Source organism: Oncorhynchus masou, chromosome 21 (genome assembly GCF_036934945.1).
Source record: "Oncorhynchus masou masou isolate Uvic2021 chromosome 21, UVic_Omas_1.1, whole genome shotgun sequence".
Classification (NCBI taxonomy): Eukaryota; Metazoa; Chordata; class Actinopteri; order Salmoniformes; family Salmonidae; genus Oncorhynchus; species Oncorhynchus masou.
The window spans coordinates 578544-597418 of NC_088232.1; the positions used below are offsets into that span (position 1 = coordinate 578544).

The 18875-nt window shown below is 44.5% G+C and overlaps 1 protein-coding gene across 7 annotated transcripts in view; it reads right to left on the reverse strand.

Moving 5' to 3' along the window:
• Positions 1–14461, reverse strand: part of LOC135507561 (GRB2-associated-binding protein 1-like) — a 73712-nt gene extending 59251 nt beyond the window's left edge. For 5 of the 7 annotated variants that reach the window (XM_064927079.1, XM_064927077.1, XM_064927078.1 and 2 more), the window contains exons 1-2: positions 14037–14461; positions 13797–13926 (exon numbers count right to left, since the gene is read on the reverse strand). In XM_064927079.1, the coding sequence (XP_064783151.1) occupies positions 13797–13868 (72 nt within the window). In that variant the 5' untranslated portion in view covers positions 13869–13926; positions 14037–14461. Of the gene's footprint in view, positions 1–13796; positions 13927–14028 lie in introns of all 7 variants that reach the window. The other 2 variants (XM_064927075.1, XM_064927074.1) reach the window with 2 other exon arrangements.
• Positions 14462–18875: the final 4414 nt, after the last annotated feature.

An 18875-nucleotide genomic window follows, 5' to 3' on the forward strand; every position in this document is an offset into this window, starting at 1 on the left:
TGCAGGAAAGTATTCAGTTAGGGGGATTGTTGTTAGTGGAACTGGCAACCGATTAGCTGTGAGAACTGATGGGGGACAGGACATAAGGACTCAGACTAGGTCATCTGACTATAGCAGTACAGGGCACAACAATGTGGAAGGCTCAGATATAAATATATTACGTGGAACAAACATGCTCTCTCATGTTAGGAGGAATACTGTAGGTTCTACTCATGACATTTCTAGCTGTGCTGTTCAACAGAGGTTGTCTACATCTCTTTGCCTGATATTCAAGTAGGTTCTCAACAATAACATCTGTACAAAGGTTGAGAATCAAAACATGTAGAGCAGCCCCGCCCTCCCCAACCCCCAAGTCACATGTGTTTGTCAAAACAGCATCTTTAGGAATTCAACACATTCCATTAGCAGGGCTGGGCCGTTCACATGATCAGTGTTTCTTGGTTGCAGAGAGCAGCCAGGCTGAGGGGAAGACCAGCGGCCCAGACAATTCCCCTCTTAGTTCTGCCGTGGTTTGTCTCGGCCTGCGAGTGTCTGTGTCTGGTCTGTACACACAAGAGAAGGACTGAGCGCACAACTCGACAGGCCAAATGGCCATCAGAGTAGTGGGCCAAACCACACACTGGCATAGTGGAGCTGAACACGCAAAACAGACCAAGACAAGGCTATGCCATGTGTTGTGTTATATGCTAAGGAAGTATGACAATGAATGCATGGCCAATGCCAGACCTTTGACTTTTTTTTAACTAGGCAAGTCAGTGAAGAGCAAATTCTTATTTACAATGATGGCCTACCCCGGACAAACCCAGACGACGCTGGGCCAATTGTGCGCCGCCCTATGGGACTGCCAATCATGGCTGAATGTGATGCAGCCTGGATTCGAACCGCTGCGCCACTCGGGAGCCACACATAACCACATGCATGGGCTTAACACTGATCAACATAATGGCCTGTTGATCGATAAATTCTAAATGAAAGAGCAGTATCTGGCTGAGGCGTATCTACTGTAAACAACCAATCCCTTCCAGACAACCAGCATGTCAGAATACATTGTGGAATGTTGTTATTACTTTACAAATAAACTGAGGAAGGATGTTATTTTTGGGAGGATCGTTGTTCAGCTCAAAACCACATCACTTTCACTGACCCAACACTTAGAGGCTCTGTCACAGGCTGTATGGTTTCTGAATAGGGGAATCTGAGTTGATGTGTGTAGAAGTAGAAGGTAAGAGCTAAGCTCCAACGGAGCTTGAGTTGTGTGAACACCTGCAGCTCGTCAGTCCACCTGGGAACCATAAAGTCAGGATCTATAGTTGGAAATCCCCAAAATGTCCAGATAAGCAGCACTAAACTCAATAGAATTCCCTCAACAATAAATACCACAAAAATGCTTACATTCTGCATAGTAGTACTGACCTGGAACTCAATGCCTGATCGACCAGTCCAGTTGCCTAGCCAAATGCCATTGGTATACCAGAGCGAGAGACGAAGTCGGCCCTACAAAACGCCGACGGGTCGAGCACTCAAGCTATTCCACAGGGTTCCGAGATGTACCCGAGAGATATACGGAAATAACGTTGGGAGAGTCCACAGGAATACTGGGAGAGAAGGTGGGAGTTCACCGTCTCTCAGCCACCAATCAGAGGGAGTGTAAACTAGCCCGCTCTCACAACAGGGTCTTCACAGGGAGTGGGGGGGGGGGGGTGTCTCATCCCCTTCCTCTGGCTGGAAGCCAGGCCAGAGATATTCAGCAGCACCAGAGCAGAGCTCTATAATGCAATCAGGCTGCCCGCAAGAGACTCATTGGGGACAGGCTAAGAAAGGACTGGCCTGCCCCTCTCGCTGTCTCCCTCTTGACTAGCCGCATCTCAGATCTCTGGTATAAACGCATTTCGATAATGATTTTTTTTTAAAGAAAGAACAAGACGAAAAGAGAAAAATAGAGAGAAAGAGAGCGATAGAGGTAGGGAGGAGTGTGTGGTCTGTCCGTATGGGCCGGCCGACTCGCAGTAACCCGAGAAATTACACGGGGCGGCGGTGGGCATTTCACAGCTTGTCTCCAGGGTGCCCCCTCCCCCCGTCACACAAACACACACAGGAATCCTCAAGAGGGGAGATTGGTCCACACAAAGAGGGGCTGGGCCACAGCAGCAGTGGGTCTAGAGGCTGTATGAAGGCCCTGCAGAAGCACAGGTGTCCATGTGGCAGAGACGACAGGCGAGCCGCCACGAAGGGGGGGGAATTGCATGCGCACACGTTTGACAATCCATGCCAAACCGTAAAATGAGTGACATACTGAAACATGCGCATAATATTAGTTATGTAATGAGGTAAAGCCACTTACACACGGTCCCTTGTGGTCGACTCAACAGTAGACCACTCACGTGGATTGATAAGAGTCAAACAGTCCAGATCTCTAGATCAAACAGTAAAGTCACTAAACACTGAAATGTGAAGGGCACACCTTTTTCTCTCAACGGCCATGATTTACAGCGGCTGTAAAATGTATGAGGTCTGGATATTAAAATGGAGCATTACAGGCTTTACGGCCCAGTTATGCTCATCTAGTTCATGTCTGCGTCCCAAAATGGGACGTGGCCAAGGCATGCAGAAGGAGGAGGGAAGATGATTTAATGGTAGTTTCTAATGAAGCATGTCTTTCCCATGAGAGCGGATCAGGGAAGAGGCTCAACTATAAGCTGACTAAGACAGACAGGCAAGAGTTAACCTCTACTGGGTTAAACAGCCCACAGCAGCAGCTCACACCCTGATCCACAGTTTGTGGGTGTGTGATTAGGTTAGAGCCAGAGAAAGGAGGAGACAGAGCGACAGACAAGAGCGACTCAGAGAGGAGTTGTCAGAAAGTGACCGAGTGACAGAGCGACCTAGAGAGGAGTTGTCAGAAAGTGACCGAGCGACAGAGCGACCTAGAGAGGAGTTGTCAGAAAGTGACCGAGCGACAGAGCGACCCAGAGAGGAGTTGTCAGAGAGTAGAGGTAGTGCACCCCACTAACTAGCTAGCCATTTCACATCGGTTACACCAGCCTCATCTTGGGAGTTGATAGGCTTGAAGTCATAAACAGCACAATGCTTGAAGCACAGGGAAAAGCTGCTGGCAAAATGCACGAAAGTGCTGTTTGAAGGAATGCTAGCTAGCAACTTACCTGGGCAATTTACCTTGGTAACAGGCAGGCTCCTCATGCAGTGCAATATAAAGCAGGTAGTTAGAGTGTTGGACTAGTTAACCGTAAGGTTGCAAGATTGAATCCCTGAGCTGACAAGGTAAAAAAAAATCTGTTGTTCTGCCCCTGGACAAGGCAGTTAACCCACCGTTCCTAGGCCGCCATTGAAAATAAGAATGTGTTCTTAACTGACTTGCCTTGTTAAATAAAGATTAAATAAAAAGGTGTTAACAATTGTAAAAAAATAATAATAATTTAAATGTAAATTGGCATCCAAAAATACCGATTTCCGATTGTTATGAAAACTTTAAAATCGGCCATTCCGATTAATCTGTCGACCTCTATCAGAGAGTGACCGAGCGACCCAGAGAGGAGTTGTCAGAGAGTGAGTGACCGAGAGAGTGACCGAGGGGAAAAAAAAAAGAGGTAGCACGAAAGTGAAACAGAACGAAAAGCACTAGACACCAGCGTGGTAGACCACTATTCTCTCTTCCCTCCAGACATCTGGTAGCCATCAGCACCGCACACAGGAAGCGGCCGCCATGCCGTGCTGGGGCGCCAGGGAGCTGCGCCTTTTTCCTCCGTCAGACTCAGCGCTGCGCTCAGCAGAAACAACAAATCAGGCAGCAGAGGCCAGCCCTCACTGAACACAGCAGAAGCACAGAAGAGGCTCACATTCCTACTGCCACAGCCTGCCAAGAGGAGCCCTGAGCAGGGAGAGGGACAGAGAGTAGGCTGACTGAGGCTGGCTAATGGTGTGGGTTTGAGGCTAGCTCGGTGCATCTTTTAGTTTCCTTCCTTTCTCTCCCTCCCACTCTCTCTGCCTACTGATGGCCTATGAGGAGGTGGAGTGGATTATTGATTGACATTCTGGAATATCCCAAATTGCACACACCAAACAGATGCACACACACCTTGCTCACTTAGCCTCGGAACTGGTTCTGATCTCCTTCCAGGACGATTTCACATGTGCTTATACACAGGCTCCATACACTCTCAGCTTTAGAGACTGGTTCCCATGACTGCACAAACAATCCAGTGGTCTGGACCATAGAAACAGGATCACTAGAAAAAGCATTCCCATTCAAGTCAATGTTCTGTGATGGGTGGATGGCCTGCAGGTCATATTTGTATTTCTATGGTCTGGTCCCGTGAGCTGCTGGAAGGGGAAGCCAGCTCTGCCTGAGAGGTCAAAGCAAAGGGACCATCTTTGGACATCTGTGTGCTCCTGGGTCCTTGCAGTAGCCCCCTCTCTCTGGAGCAGCAGTAGGACTCAAAGTTGGGGCTGGAAATAACCTCTGTCATAAGGTCTATTTTTACTAGCCCGATGACTCCATTCTAGCGCTGCTCTGTTTGCTACATAATTCAGTCTGAGACCGCAACAAACTCCTTCAACGAAGGTAATAGGTGTTGTACAGAACAAAGTAATCAGGGATTGGATCATCTCTAACCAATCAGTATCAAAGCCAATGACAAATGTAAAAAAAAATAAACGGCACTTTACCCACGAGTGTCCCAGCCCAACCTGGCGGTTTCTGTGACCAATCAGAACGGTTAGAATGTTTGCGTCGGGGAGGTAGTAGGTACTCATAAATTGCAGAGAAGAAACTAGCATCCGTGGTCGTGGCGTAGCGTTTGGGTAGCCAGGCAATATCTTTACAGCCAGACGTCACTGAACGGGCTTAACATGGAACAATAAATAACGATTTCTAAAGTTGAACTCGTTCATGTTATATCGTACTGCAAGTTGCATTTATGTAGCCTGCATTGTATAACAGACAATGAAGACCAAATCTGTCTTCATTGTCTGCCCTGGATACAGGCATTTAAACCTATCCAGCCAAGAGTCTGGAGTAGTGTCTTATCTGTGCTTCATAAGAACTGGGTCTGGATAGTGTTAAGAGTTGGCATATTCAACCATAACGCCATGTGACTGTGGAGCTCTACAACAACCACAGGAGAAATTCCACACAAAAAAAACAGAAAGTGTGTATATACACTGAGTGTACAAAACATTAAGGACACCTGCTGTTTCCATGACAGACTGACCAGGTGAATGTTATTGATGTCACTTGTTAAATCCACTTCAAAATCAGTGTAGATGAAGGGGAGGAGACAGGTTGAAGAATTCTCAAGCCTTGAGATAATTGAGACATGGATTGTGCATGTGTGCCAATGGGCAAGACAAACAATTTAATTGCCTTTCAATTGGGGTATGGTAGTAGGTGCCAGGTGCACTGGTTTGAGTCAAGAACTGCAAAGCTGTAGGGTCTCTCAAACAACAGTTTCCTGTGTGTATCAAGAATGGTCCACCATCAAAGGACATCCAGCCAACTCAACTGTGGGAAGCATTGGAGTCAACATGGGCCAGCATCCCTGTGGAACCCTCGACACCTTTTAGTCCATTCCCTGACGACTTGAGGATGTTGAGGGGAAAAGGGGGGGGCAACTCAATATTAGGAAGGTGTTTGTAATGTTTTGTACATTCAGCAGGAGATTGAGTCTTATCTATGACAGTATAAACAGCAAGAGTCAGGCAATAAAGGAACACATCTGTTTACAGACTGCATCAAGCGAGGCCAGCAGCCCAGCCACCAAGCAACATGACAAAAAGCAAACTGTTGTTTAAAGGGGGGTTGCTATTTCCCCAGGAGGAGCGGTAAGGAGAGAGGGAGAGAGGAATGGGGGGGGTGGGTGGTGGTAGCGTTATGAGCAGTGTGTGTCAGCGGAGCACGTTGGGAGTTATAACAGGTGGACTTTGGAAAGACGACATGGGTCTAGAACGCCACATGACCACCACCGCAGTTGACGAGAATAGCCACAGAAACAGAGAACTGGTCACCGGGACTGTCCACACAGTGGTAGTGAGTGACGCAAGGAAATCGTTACATATGGGGAAGGATGGGGTCTGTGCTGGTGGGCTTTCCCACTCCACAACACTAATAGGACAAGTCAGACCACAAGGAAATACAGAAATGTTTAAATAGTTAGAACTTAAAAAGTTGAACGGATCTTATCCCTGCTGTATCATCACTGCAGTCCACACTGTCAGACAGGGTGCCTCGTCTGACTGGCTACACGTACCTGCTGTAGCACTAAGCCTGTGGGTTTTTGGCCGTGGGTCAACCCCTGACCTATTCTTGGTCCCTGACTCCCAGACAGACTATCAGGCAGAAAGTGTGCATAGATTAACTGTCTAGTGTCTGTTATAAAAGACCTATGGCTTTCATCACTGAATTGCTAACTACACCAATAAAACCAAAATCAGGCGAACCGTTGCCGCACATACACACCTGAGTGAAAAACAAGCCGCTCAAATACACCACAGCTCATGTTAAATCAGGCTTCCTCGATGTTGAAAAACACTGCCCGAGGTTTTCACCCATGTGTGTGTGTGTCCCTGTAAAATAACCAAAACTTTATTCATAGGGCTTAGCTTTAAATGGATGCTGTGTTGTGGTTATGAGCATTGTTTATCTTGTCGTGATTGGGTTTCAAGCGGCCCACGCTACGCAAACAAGCAAATGAAAAAAAACTTAGACAACCGAAAAGCGCCTTGGGTCATCTGGTGATACTGGTGGAGCTCTGGGTACATAAACACTAGTCAGGTGGTCGTTTTCTTTTTAGGAGAATCATTCAAATACAAACAATGAATGGGTCTGAGGCAGTTAATCTGTTTGGAAAATATTTCAACCTTAATATTTCAGCAGCCTTTCGAAACGACTGAAAAGAGGAATAAACAGGGTGTATGTGGTACGTAACAGCATTGTAATTGCTGTGTCAACAAGATATCACCCCGCATTAATGTTGTATGCCTTTTTTTCCTTTATATTTCTAATGGACATTTAAATAATTGATGGCCGATGCAATCCATTATTTTCTGGGCATTACTGCTCCCACACAACAACAGCAGTCTGCTGCTTTTCAAAATGGACTGTTCCGTTGTCGTAGTAGCCAGGAGGACATACACTGCATCCCAAATGGGACCCTGTTCCCTATACAGTACACTACTTATTGGTCAAAAGCAGTGCAATACATAGGGAATAGTGTTGTTTGGGACACATGGGCACTCCAAACCTGTTCCTAGAGATCTACTGTCCTGTAGGTTCTCACTCCAACCCTAATCTAGCGCACCTGATTCTAATAAATATCTGGTTGATAAACTCAATCAGGTTAGTTACAACTGGGGTTGGAGTGAAAACCTACAGGAGGGTAGCTGTCCAGGAACAGGGTTGGAGAGACCTGGTCTTCAACAATAATGTATGCTGGCTGCTGGCTAGGAATAGCCTTACGCTAACTCCACACAAGCGCTTCTCTGTTCCACTTGCTGAGCAAATGAATCCCGTACTCAAAAAAGCTATTCCTTTGACCACTCCACTGATTCCCATCTGTCTATCAGTCCGCTCTGTCGTTTGTTCAGAAGTTGCAGAATTTCCTCCTTGGTTGGTGGCAAATCAAAAATGTTAAATTAGGCTTGAGCACGAGTAATGGCTTATAGGGCGCTGCAGCGAGCTACATACAGTAAGTGGTTCAGGTCAGGAGACAGACTCCATCAAGCTGCTAACTGGTGAAGAGACATTTACAGAAGTGGAAGGATATTTTCTGAGCCGGCTAGAGGATGTCCTATGTGAGTTTACTGCCAACACCCTATGGGTTTGTCCCAAAGGCACCATATTCCCTATATAGTGCACTACTTTTGATCAGGGCTCATTTGGGACAGAGAGACACTCAAAACAGGGACCTTTAGGGTTCAACATTTTCCCTCAGCTCGTTGTGTCAGCCTGTCTCTGGAGTATTGTTGTTCAAACACTGAGGCCCTGTGAGGGAAAGGATGGGAAAAGCACAGCATGAATAACCCCTCTGAATGCTTTAGATGGGACCAACCAATTCAGCTTCCTATGAGGAGAGGAGAGTGATCCATGTCGCCATATGGGGAGGGGACACCAAGAGATATTCCCCCTGCTGCCTCCCGGCCTCAACTGTCTCCGCACATTCAGTGGAGCTGACGAAGTAACAACCAACTTTTATCCCCTTTAATTTCCTTGGGTAGTTTAGAAAACACCGCGCAGATGTCTCAAGACACACAACCTGCAGGGCTCTCTCTTTGATGAAAGCTTTACAAGTGGGACCTCCAGAAATTCACAGATTGCGAGAGAGGCGAGAAACGAAAGAGGAAGTCTAAAAAAGAAAGATGGGAAGTGCAATGTCAATGAAATGAAAACCTAACAGAGTTGCATGTTCAGAGCAAACGTTTACATTTCTGCGGCTGGGAGAAGAAGAAAAAATAAAAAATAATAATCTGACTGGAGTGGTTGTGGTAGGTTTCCTCATACCATCTCACCAAGACAACAAAGGAAAACGCAACGGTTCTGAAGGTGACCTTACATTAATACATCCTATAGGCCAGGGGTATTCAACGCCTACTCTACGAGGTCTGGAGCCTGCTGGTTCGCTCTTCTACCTGATAATGAATGACACCCACCTGGTGTCCCAGGTCGAAATCAGCACCTGATTAGAGGGAAACAATGACAAAAGCAGTGGAACTGGCTTTGAGGTCCAGAGTTGAATTTGATGGCTATAGTATATCAAATTGAAAATATCTATCCTGTGTATGGATAAACCTGTAACACACTAAACACCCACAACACTGTGGTCCATGAAGTCTATATGCCAGCGTATGGACCCTAGATGGGACAGAGACCCCTTTCTCTGGGGACCTGCACTGTCATGGTTACGCTTCTACTATATACGCCGTCTGTGTGCCTACATGTCTCCACAAAATAGAAAAAAGGCCTTAGTGTGCACTTTGAGCTGCCCAGTGCTCTGCCTGCCGGTAAACAGGGCGGTGCTGCAGACACAGGCAGGACGCTGAACAGTTTAACCCTTGATCTCATCCAATCAGGGGCTGAGCTGGCCAGCCGGGGACAAACTTTGCCCAGAGTGGTTAACCTCCCGGCAGCCGGCAGGGCTACGTGTCTGGCCTGGAGCTACTGTGGAGAGTAGAGGCTGAATGCTCAGACAGTAAGGGTCAACACTGGAGAATGAGAGGGCACACAAACAGAAGGTCTACTTAGATCAACCTGTACAGTCTATACATGACCCATCTCCCTGACAAAAAAGCAGCAGAACCACCTCTCTGACCCCCCCCCTCTCAGTTAACGCCTCCACACACCCGAAATACCCATCCCTGTATCTGTCACCTTTACATTCAGAACCCTTGCCAGGGGTAGACCTACACTACCGTTCAAAAGTTCAGGGTCAATTAGAAATGTCCTTGTTTTTGAAAGAAAAGCACATTTTTTCTCTCCAATAAAATAACATCAAATTGATCAGAAATACAGTGTAGACATTGTTAATGTTGTAAATGACTATTGTAGCTGGAAACAGCTGATTTTCTTAATGGAATATCTCCATAGGCGTACCGATGCCCATTATCAGCAACCATCACTCCTGTGCTCCAATGGCATGGTGTGTTTGATAAAACTTGGATTCGCTCGTACAATGCTGTGTACTACTCCCTTCACAGAACAGCGCAAACTGGCTCTGGAATAGAAAAAAGGAGTGGGAGGCTCCGGTGCACAACTGAGCAAGAGGACAAGTACATTTGTGTCTAGTTTGTGAAAGACGCCGAGAAGGCCAGCATCCCAGAGTCGCCTCTTCACTGTTGACGTTGAGACCTGGTGTTTTGCTGGGACTATTTAATGAAGCTGCCAGTTGAGGACTTGTGAGGCGTCTGTTTCTCAGACTAGACACTCTAATGTACTTGTCCTCTTGCTCAGTTGTGCACCGTGGCCTCCCACTCTTTCTATTTTGGTTAGAGACTGTTTGCGCTGTTCTGTGAAGGGAGTAGTACACAGCTTTGTACGAGATCTTCAGTTTCTTGGCCATTTCTCACATGGAATAGCCTTCATTTCTCAGAACAAGAATAGACTGACGAGTTTCAGAAGAAAGTTTTGTTTCTGGCCATTTTGAGCCTGTAATCAAATCCACAAATGCTGATACTCCACTAGTCTTAAGGCCAGTTTTACTGCTTCTTTGATCAGAACAACAGTTTTCAGCTGTGCTAACATAATTGCAAAAGGGTTTTCTAATAATCAATTAGCCTTTTAAAATGATAAACTTGGATTAGCTAACATAATGTGCCATTGAAACACAGGAGTGACAGTTGCTGATAATGGGCCTCTGTATGCCTATGTAGATATTCCATTAAAAACATTTTTTAAAGCAGCCATTTCCAGCTACAACAGTCATTTAAAATTTTAACAATGTCTACACTGTATTTCTGATCAATTTGATGTTATTTTAAAATGGACAAACATAAAAAAGTCCTTTACTTTCAAAAACAAGGAAGTTTCTAAGTGACCCCAAACTTTTGAACGGTAGTGTATTTTAGAAGGTTGGCCTATAATCTGGATGGGCACCTAAAACCGGGCCATGATGTCGTGGTTACGGCGTAATCCTGAGGACCAGTAGGCTGTATTAGGCATACTGGGTTCGATTATTCACAGTCCAAGGCTGTCCTGAGAGGGCTCAAGTGAGGTGGCCTCCACCCACAACCGCCGCTGTCGTTAGCCACTGCCACACACACCGGCAAGTCTCCCACACTCAGCGAATGGGTCGCACACACACACACCTGGCCCAGTGTAACTCAGTGGGGGCTCCAGCTAACAGCCTCAACCAGAAACAACAATTCGCCAGTGATCAGTGTTCCTTCTCATACTGCACGCAGGGACTCATCTACACCACACAGATCCTATTAACACTGGAGGGTCAAAATACAGCCATTCATATTGTCGAACACCATTAAGGACACACACACAGTTACACACACACAGTTACAAAACTTACACACACAAAAGGTCACAAAAGCAGTGTTTAAACAGACGCCGCAGGCTTTGTCAGAAGTGTGAATCAGATGAATTGGGTCAAAGAGTTGGTCAGAGACAGCAGTAGAACAGGCTGTTATAGGGGCACAATGAATTGGCCAGAATGGACACGTACCAAATCATACAAATAGATGAACACATTCTTAGGGTCTAATGAATGTCGGGTGAGATAAATACACACTAGTCTATAGACCTGAGGGTAGTGAAGTAGTAGGCTTCAATGCAATCAGGTCACAATCAGTTTGCTCAGGGGCCTGGTGAAATGCAACACACTGCATTTACCCATTGGATTATACCCTTAAAAAGTAGACATTTTGTTAAGGAAGTAGACCATTCTCAGTGCTCCATTCACATAAGGATAAGTGTTCCCAGTCTGTCACTTCAGAGTGACCTGCTGTAAGTAAGATGGACTTGATGAATGAACACCTCAGGTTGTTGCAGTCCACCAAGTTAGCAGTTACACAACCTCAGTGTGTACAGCAGCTGGGCTGGCTCCCTACACTACCCTTCAGTTAAAACGTCACACACACACACACACACAGTCTCTTGGTCACTAAGTGTCATGTGATCAGAGTCTCCCGTCTCATCTGTTCCTGCTGTGGGAAGGCATAGTTACTTACTGTATCACCATGGTTACTGTGTCACCACCACTAACCACTCCATAGTAACCCCTACACCCCCCTGGCTGACTGACTGTCATACTTCACAATGACAGAGGGAGTGTTGAGCTCCGGGTGCCGATTGATCATGACTAGGGGCTGGACTTCTTATCCTGACCATGTGACCTGAACAGGAAACGCTCTGGGACCTCAATACAGGTTCTAACTTTGGGGCGGCAGGTAGCCTCGTGGTTAGAGCGTCGGGCCAGTAACCAAAAGGTTTCTGGGTCGAATCGCCGTTCTGGCCTTGAACAAGACAGTTAACACACTGCTCCACTGTATGTTGTCATTGTAAATAAGAATTTGTTCTTAACTGACTTGTCTAGTTAAATAATGGTTAAATAAAATTTTAAAAAACAGGCTCTAAGTAGGGCTGCAATCAAGAAAATCTCCTGTTCTAGGCATGTAGTTACAAGGAGAACAATGAACTGAGTTCTGTGCAGATTCAGATTGATCATAACATCAGTGGAGGGAGGACAGAAGGAATGGTATTTGGCAGGCAATGCCTTGGTTCAGTATGGCCAACCAGAGACATTGGGAGAATCTCAATTGCATACTCCTCACATCCTCCTCTTGCCCCGCCTCCTTCTCAAAACCCGTTGGCTGAGAAAGCCAGAGGTCCTTCGCCTCCAGTGGGTTTTGAGGCGGCGAGGGGTATACAATCGAGATGAGATCGGTTGAGGAGAACTGTGGTTGCTGCGAAAACATGTAGAGCGCAGGGCTGTCTAGTTCCTAATGCAAACATCAATAGAGATATCCAATAAGCCACAAATACAACACTTAACAGCCTTTTGGACACAGCAAGACTCTTTTATAAATGGTCATTTGTGTCTCAGAGTTGTGGTGTGCAGTCTCTTTAACACGCCATCTTTGTAGATTAGGAGCAAATACAACTGATAGAGGGCCCATGAATACAATGGTGATAGATGTTCTATGGATAGATAACAGATCCAATATCATGGGAACTAATATACAGCCAACTGATTTGCCCACTGATTCACACAGTAAAGAAAGGGGACATATACAGGGTGGCAATGTCATTATGGGTGTGAGAATGTTAACACTTTTCAGGTAAAAAAACAAAAAACAAAGGTCATGTAAGACTATCAACAATGACATCCAGCTTCCAAAGAAGTGTGTGATTCATAGAGAACCATTATTTTGCATAACTGTGTTCTAGCTATGCAACTGTGATTGAAATGTATTTTCATATCATTTCAATACTGTACTGACTTATATGGGCATACCTCCCTGTCTCGTAAGTAGGCCGAGTCTCGAGTCTACATGGGACGCCACTTTGATACAAAGTGATTGTCGTTGCAGGTTAGCAGAGCACTTTTGGTAACCTTAACCTCAGTCTCCTAACCTGCTGCGTAAGTTCTCCTAACCTGCTACAAAAAAAGTCACTTCGGTATCGAGGTGGCGTGAGTCTACATAGACTAGAATATGGAGAAGACTGAACATTCATTTCCTGTGACAACCAGAAACTGCTTTCAAAAGCATTCCTTTTAAGAACACAAGTCAATTGGAATTCATTCACGACATTGTGAGAGTTGTCAACGTGATCTGTTTGTTAGATTCGTACATTAGTCAAACCTACACTTAGGAATTTGACATTAAAGCATGTGCTCATAAACTATTATGCTATGACTAGACAGACGAGCATTTCAGTTGCCTTGCCGTGGAATGCGAATGTTGCACAGTATAGGACCATTTTCATGAATGCTTTGAATTAGGCCCCGTGTTATAATTTGCATCAAATCACTGAAAAGCTCAACAGCATGCAGGCTGTCATCATAACAAGATGTAGCCTAGGAGGCCATTGTCACTTGACAATACTACAATCGGATTTGAAATCCACTTCTTGCTGTTCATGAATTGTCGATAGTTTTGTTGTAGCAAACAAAGATTCGAGATGCTGCATAAACTTTGTGCAGCTGGGTGAGGTGATTAGCGAGGCAACGTACGCAAATTCGAAATAATCGAAAGTGTTGCATTTGCATAACTACACTGTATCCGCTCTGTGGTAAGGATCCAAAGCAAGATATGAATATGATCAAGCTCAGACTTACGTAACGTCTCAACTTTTTTTCTGGAGGAGATTTTCTTAACCAGCCCGAGCACACCACATCTCCCCCGCTCATCTTTCCTCCTTTCTTCCTCGCCGTCTGGATGTTTGGGCCGAGATTGTTTTGAGTGAATCTGCAAATATTGACAGGGAGCGGTCAATGGACGAAAATAATATGAAAAAAAAGACAATGTCGCATTAGTTGAGATTTTATGAGTTGGGTAAGCGATAAATACCGTCACACCTCCTAGTCTGCGCTGCGAGTCACCAACAGCGACTTTAAGACAGTCCTCTGAAATGTGTCAACCACTTTTGTCAAGAAGTGTGTTAAATAGCCTAATTAAATCCCAAAGTGCGTGCGTCCGTGGTTACCTTCTTCTGGATATGTTTCGTACTCCAAGCAGAATAGTTGCTTGCAAGTGAAACTCGCCGAGTTTGGCTTTCAGTGAACGCGCTTTTATGCAATTCCTTCCAAAGTAGATCAAATATTTTTAAGCACACTAGGATACTTATTTCCCACTCCTTTGCGAAGCATAATTGTTTCCCGGAAAGTACAATGCCTTTTCACCCAAAAACGTAGCGTTTCACCGACCTTCCTCCCAGTTTCACTCCCTGTGGTTGCTAATTATGATTGACAGATCGGCAGCTCTGTGTTTTCCCTGAACTCAGCCTGACAGCCTCCTTTGGAACACGCAGGCAGAGGGAGAGGCGGCGTGCAGGAAAAATTAACCAACACACCATGGGACATGTAGTTCTCAATTGTTCGGCGTTTCTCCCCCTAAAACAAATAACCGCATTTTGATAAATTATTTTTTTGCATATGGTTAGTATAGATGTACACCCATCTGACTGAATACCGGGGGAAAGATGGCTTTCTAATGACTGAACGGAATAACAAAGAAACTGCATTCCAGTGTTCAATGTAGGACTTCTCATACCATGTGCACGTGGAAACTACACTTACCACAATGCGCACCATTTGTGCGCTCGAAGTCATGCAACCTCGAGGACAGTGTAGAAATGACCTTACAATTAGAAAGTTGGCGATTGCCATAACATTATATCTATGTGTGTAAGTGTGAGCACCAAAACCAGAAACAACAACTCGAATAGGAATATTATAATTTCAGTAACAATAAATAAAACATATCTCTTCGTCACATGTTTTACCTTTATTTAACTAAGCAAGTCAGTTAATTAAGAACACATTTTTATTTACAATGTTGGCCTACGCTGGGACTCCGAATCACTGGATTCGATCCATGGTGTCTGTAGTGACGCCTCTAGCACTGAGACACAGTGCCTTAGACCCCTGCACCACTCAGGAGCCCAAATGAATGAAATGTCTTTGTTGCTTCATTGCAAGAGTAGGCTATCCATCCCTTGAAGACTCTAGTAGTGTTGTTCTTGTAGACCCTGAGCCTGACTATTGTCAATTTGACAGAGATGCGTTCCCATGAGGGTTAAAGTATCTGTGGAATCCTGGAATGTTATTGTCATGGTAAAAAGCTCTCCAGGTTTTTTGGCTATTAACCTGTATTTGTAAGTGCATCGATAATGTTTGACTGCCAATTTCTAATGGGTTTGAGCATAGTATACATGAAGTTCAATATTGTTGTGATTAACGAATAGTCAACTGATGTACCAAAACAAATATTAACTTTTCATATAACTTAATAATACAAATTAATAACTATTATTGTGCACAACAGCCATCACAGGGCGGCAGGGATCCTAGTGGCTAGAGCATTGGACTAGTAACCGGAAGGTTGCTGGATCGAATCCCCGAGCTGACAAGGTAGAAATCTGTTGTTCCACCCCTGAACAAGGCAGTTAACCCACTGTTCCTAGGCTGTTGTTGTAATTAATCATTTGTTCTTAATTGACTTTCCGAGTTAAAAAAACAAACATTTCAATGTATGACTCAAGCAACACAATAACATTCAAACAATATATTAATCATATGCAGATTCACAACTAAGTACAGTCATGACCGACTAATATTAATCAATTTAAACATTCACATAGCCATTAAAGATATTTATCACAGCATAGCTCCATACAGCAGGCAAGCCCAACCAGTGAGGACAACAATGGAGTACATTTGTCAGTCTACCATCCATAATACTATTGATCCTACTTGTCAAGGTCTTCCAAAATACTATTCAGCCTGGGAGATAATTTTCCCTTTTTACTGTGTGCTCCTCGAGATGGGTCTGTGACACCATAGAGCTGAAAGAAAGATATTGCTGTGGTAAAAGTTGCTCTAGTCACTGGCATTTTGCTGAGCCATGCTAGTCACTGGGGAACTTAACAGGAGCATAAATCACAACTTCATGGTCCCCAATAGAATGAAATGGAAAGAGAGAGAGGAAGGGAGACAGAGAAGGCATTATGTTTATTAAATTACATTTTAAAATGAGTGGTTCCAGAGTTCATGCTTTTGCAAGGGACTTAAACTTTTATGAGAAAGGCATTAAAACAAATTGCATTTGACGTGTCGTTGGTGGAGACCAACCACAGAAAAATAAAAACATTCAAAACAGGGATCAAACAATATGCATTTGTATGGGGATGTTAGCTGCTCATCAATTCATCCCACGTTGGTTTTTGCCTTCATTGTTATCACATTGAAATCTCTGCAATAATAGAGGGGTTATAGCATCCATTTTAAAGCCCACCGCCACAATAATAGTATTTCATAACTTCAATTGAATTGAATTGTAATGTACTTCATGTTCCCAGAGGGAAGTTGCCACCATGGCAGTAAATATAATAGACTGAAAAAGTTGCTCCTAAAAAGTGCAGCCAGGCAAATCTACATACAATACTGAAAACATGTATAAATGCAACAATTTTACTGAGTTACAGTTATAAGGAATATATACGGAAATCAGTCAATTGAAATACATTAATTAGGCCCTAATCAAGCCATTGGTGGGCTTGGGAGGGCATAGGCCCACCTACTTGGGAGCCAGGCCCAGGCAAAAAGAATTAGTTTCCACCCACAAATGGGAATTAGTACAGACAGAAATACTCCTGTTTCATCAGCTGTCCGTGTGGCTGGTCTCAGACGATCCTGCAGGTGAAGAAGCTGGATGTGGAGGTCCTGGGCTGGTGTGGTTACACTTGGTCTGCAGTTGTGAGGCCGGTTGGACGCACTGCCAAATTGTCTAAAATTACGTTGAAGGCTGCTTATGGTAGGGAAATTCACATTCAATTATATGGCAACAGCTCTGGTAGAGATTCCTTCAGTCAGCATGCCAATTGCACACTCCCTCAAAACTTGAGACATTTGTGGCATTGCAAAACTGCACATTTTCAAGTGACTTTTAATTGTCCCCAGCACAAGATGCACATGTGTAATGATCAGCTTCTTGATATGCCACACCTGTCAGGTGGATGGATGATCTTGGCAATGGAGAAATGCTCACTAACAGTGATGTAAACAAATTTGTGCACAAAATTTGAGAGAAATAAGCTTTTTGTGAGTATGGAACATTTCTGGGATATTTTATTTCAGCTCATGAAACATGTGACCAACACTTTACATGTTGCATTTATATTTTTGTTCAGTATATTTGGGCAATCTGAACCTGCTGATGAAGCTGCTCTGGTGCTATCAAAAAAAGGCCACACTTGATATCATACAACACTGAGTTGTGTAACTTACAGGGAATGCCATTGCTCTATAAAACTTTTGATGTGTCCTTACAAAACTGTACAAGTGAAACGCAAATGGATCGGTCAATTACTAATTGAGTGCCATTGATTTTTTTCCCAAATGCTTTTTGAGGCGATTACAGTGCTACTACTACAGTGTGTTGTAAACCTAATGGCAGGGATACCGAATAGCACAGAAATGACCCATTTGAAAACCACAAGCTTGCATTGCTACATTACACATATTGGCTATGCCATTAGCAACAGCAAGTGTGCTGATAGGGTCAACCGTTGCATACCATTCTCTATTCATGTAGTGCCACTATTGCAAGTCTGACACTACTGTTTTAAGACCCATTATATAAAGATGCTTCTCGATCTCCTTTTGGAGAGGGTAAGGGTTCTATTACATGTCGGGCCCCATCTAAGAGGTTTTAGGTCAGTTTCCACTGGGTAAGGAAACCTATCCTGGCTGGTAACTTGAATGATGAGGCTTTCCCATGGGAGGTCTGTCTTGACATCACCGTGAACTCTCCCTTCTGTTACTCCTATAATCTCTCTACTGGGTCATGTTCATTAGGGCACACCGTAACAAAACATTTCAAAATGTGGCGGAAAGTAAAACAAAAATGAGCTTTTTTTAATGTACATTTTCAGATAGTACCTCCCCGTTTCAGGATGTTTTCCTCTGTTTGGTGCCTAATGAACACGACCCGTGGTATTATACAAGATTGTCAAGGAGGACGGATTTATTTCCTTCTTCCTGGACACTCCTTCAGTCTTAAACATATTCACCTATGGGCTTAGAAGAGCACTGGTAATTGACCTTATGCCGGGACTGTGCATGAGAAACATTGAGACGCCACAGCAGTGATAAACGCACCACACCTGAAGCAGGTGGTCTTGGCTACAGCTTCAAAGCCACTGCGCGGTCTTTGATCTAGGGAAAGGGGATACCTAGGTAGCTGCACAACTGAATGCATTCAACTCAAACGTGTCTTCCGCATTTTACCCAACCCCTCTAGGTTCTCTGAAGAAATCACATCCACACTGGCAGAGGAAATGTTACCGCAACTTAGCGTGCCGTTCATCTGTATCGCAGCAACATACTTCATTAAATGGGAACACCACCCAAAGGTAAATGTCTGGACATTCAATCATTAACAGTGCCTCAAAACCAGTCTTCACATTCACTCAAACATCAAGTGTCCAATTGGAAACCTAAGAACCATAGCCAGTACATGTAATGTTCAGTATGACTACAGCGGAGGAATGCCATGAAAAGATAAACAATACATGTAGCAACCCTAACCTACAATATTTTAATGTTGAATAAGACAAAAGGTAGGAGGCATTGATTGTGTGTGGGCAGACTGGGCACTGACAACACATGAAGCTGAACACAGCCATGCATTCATAC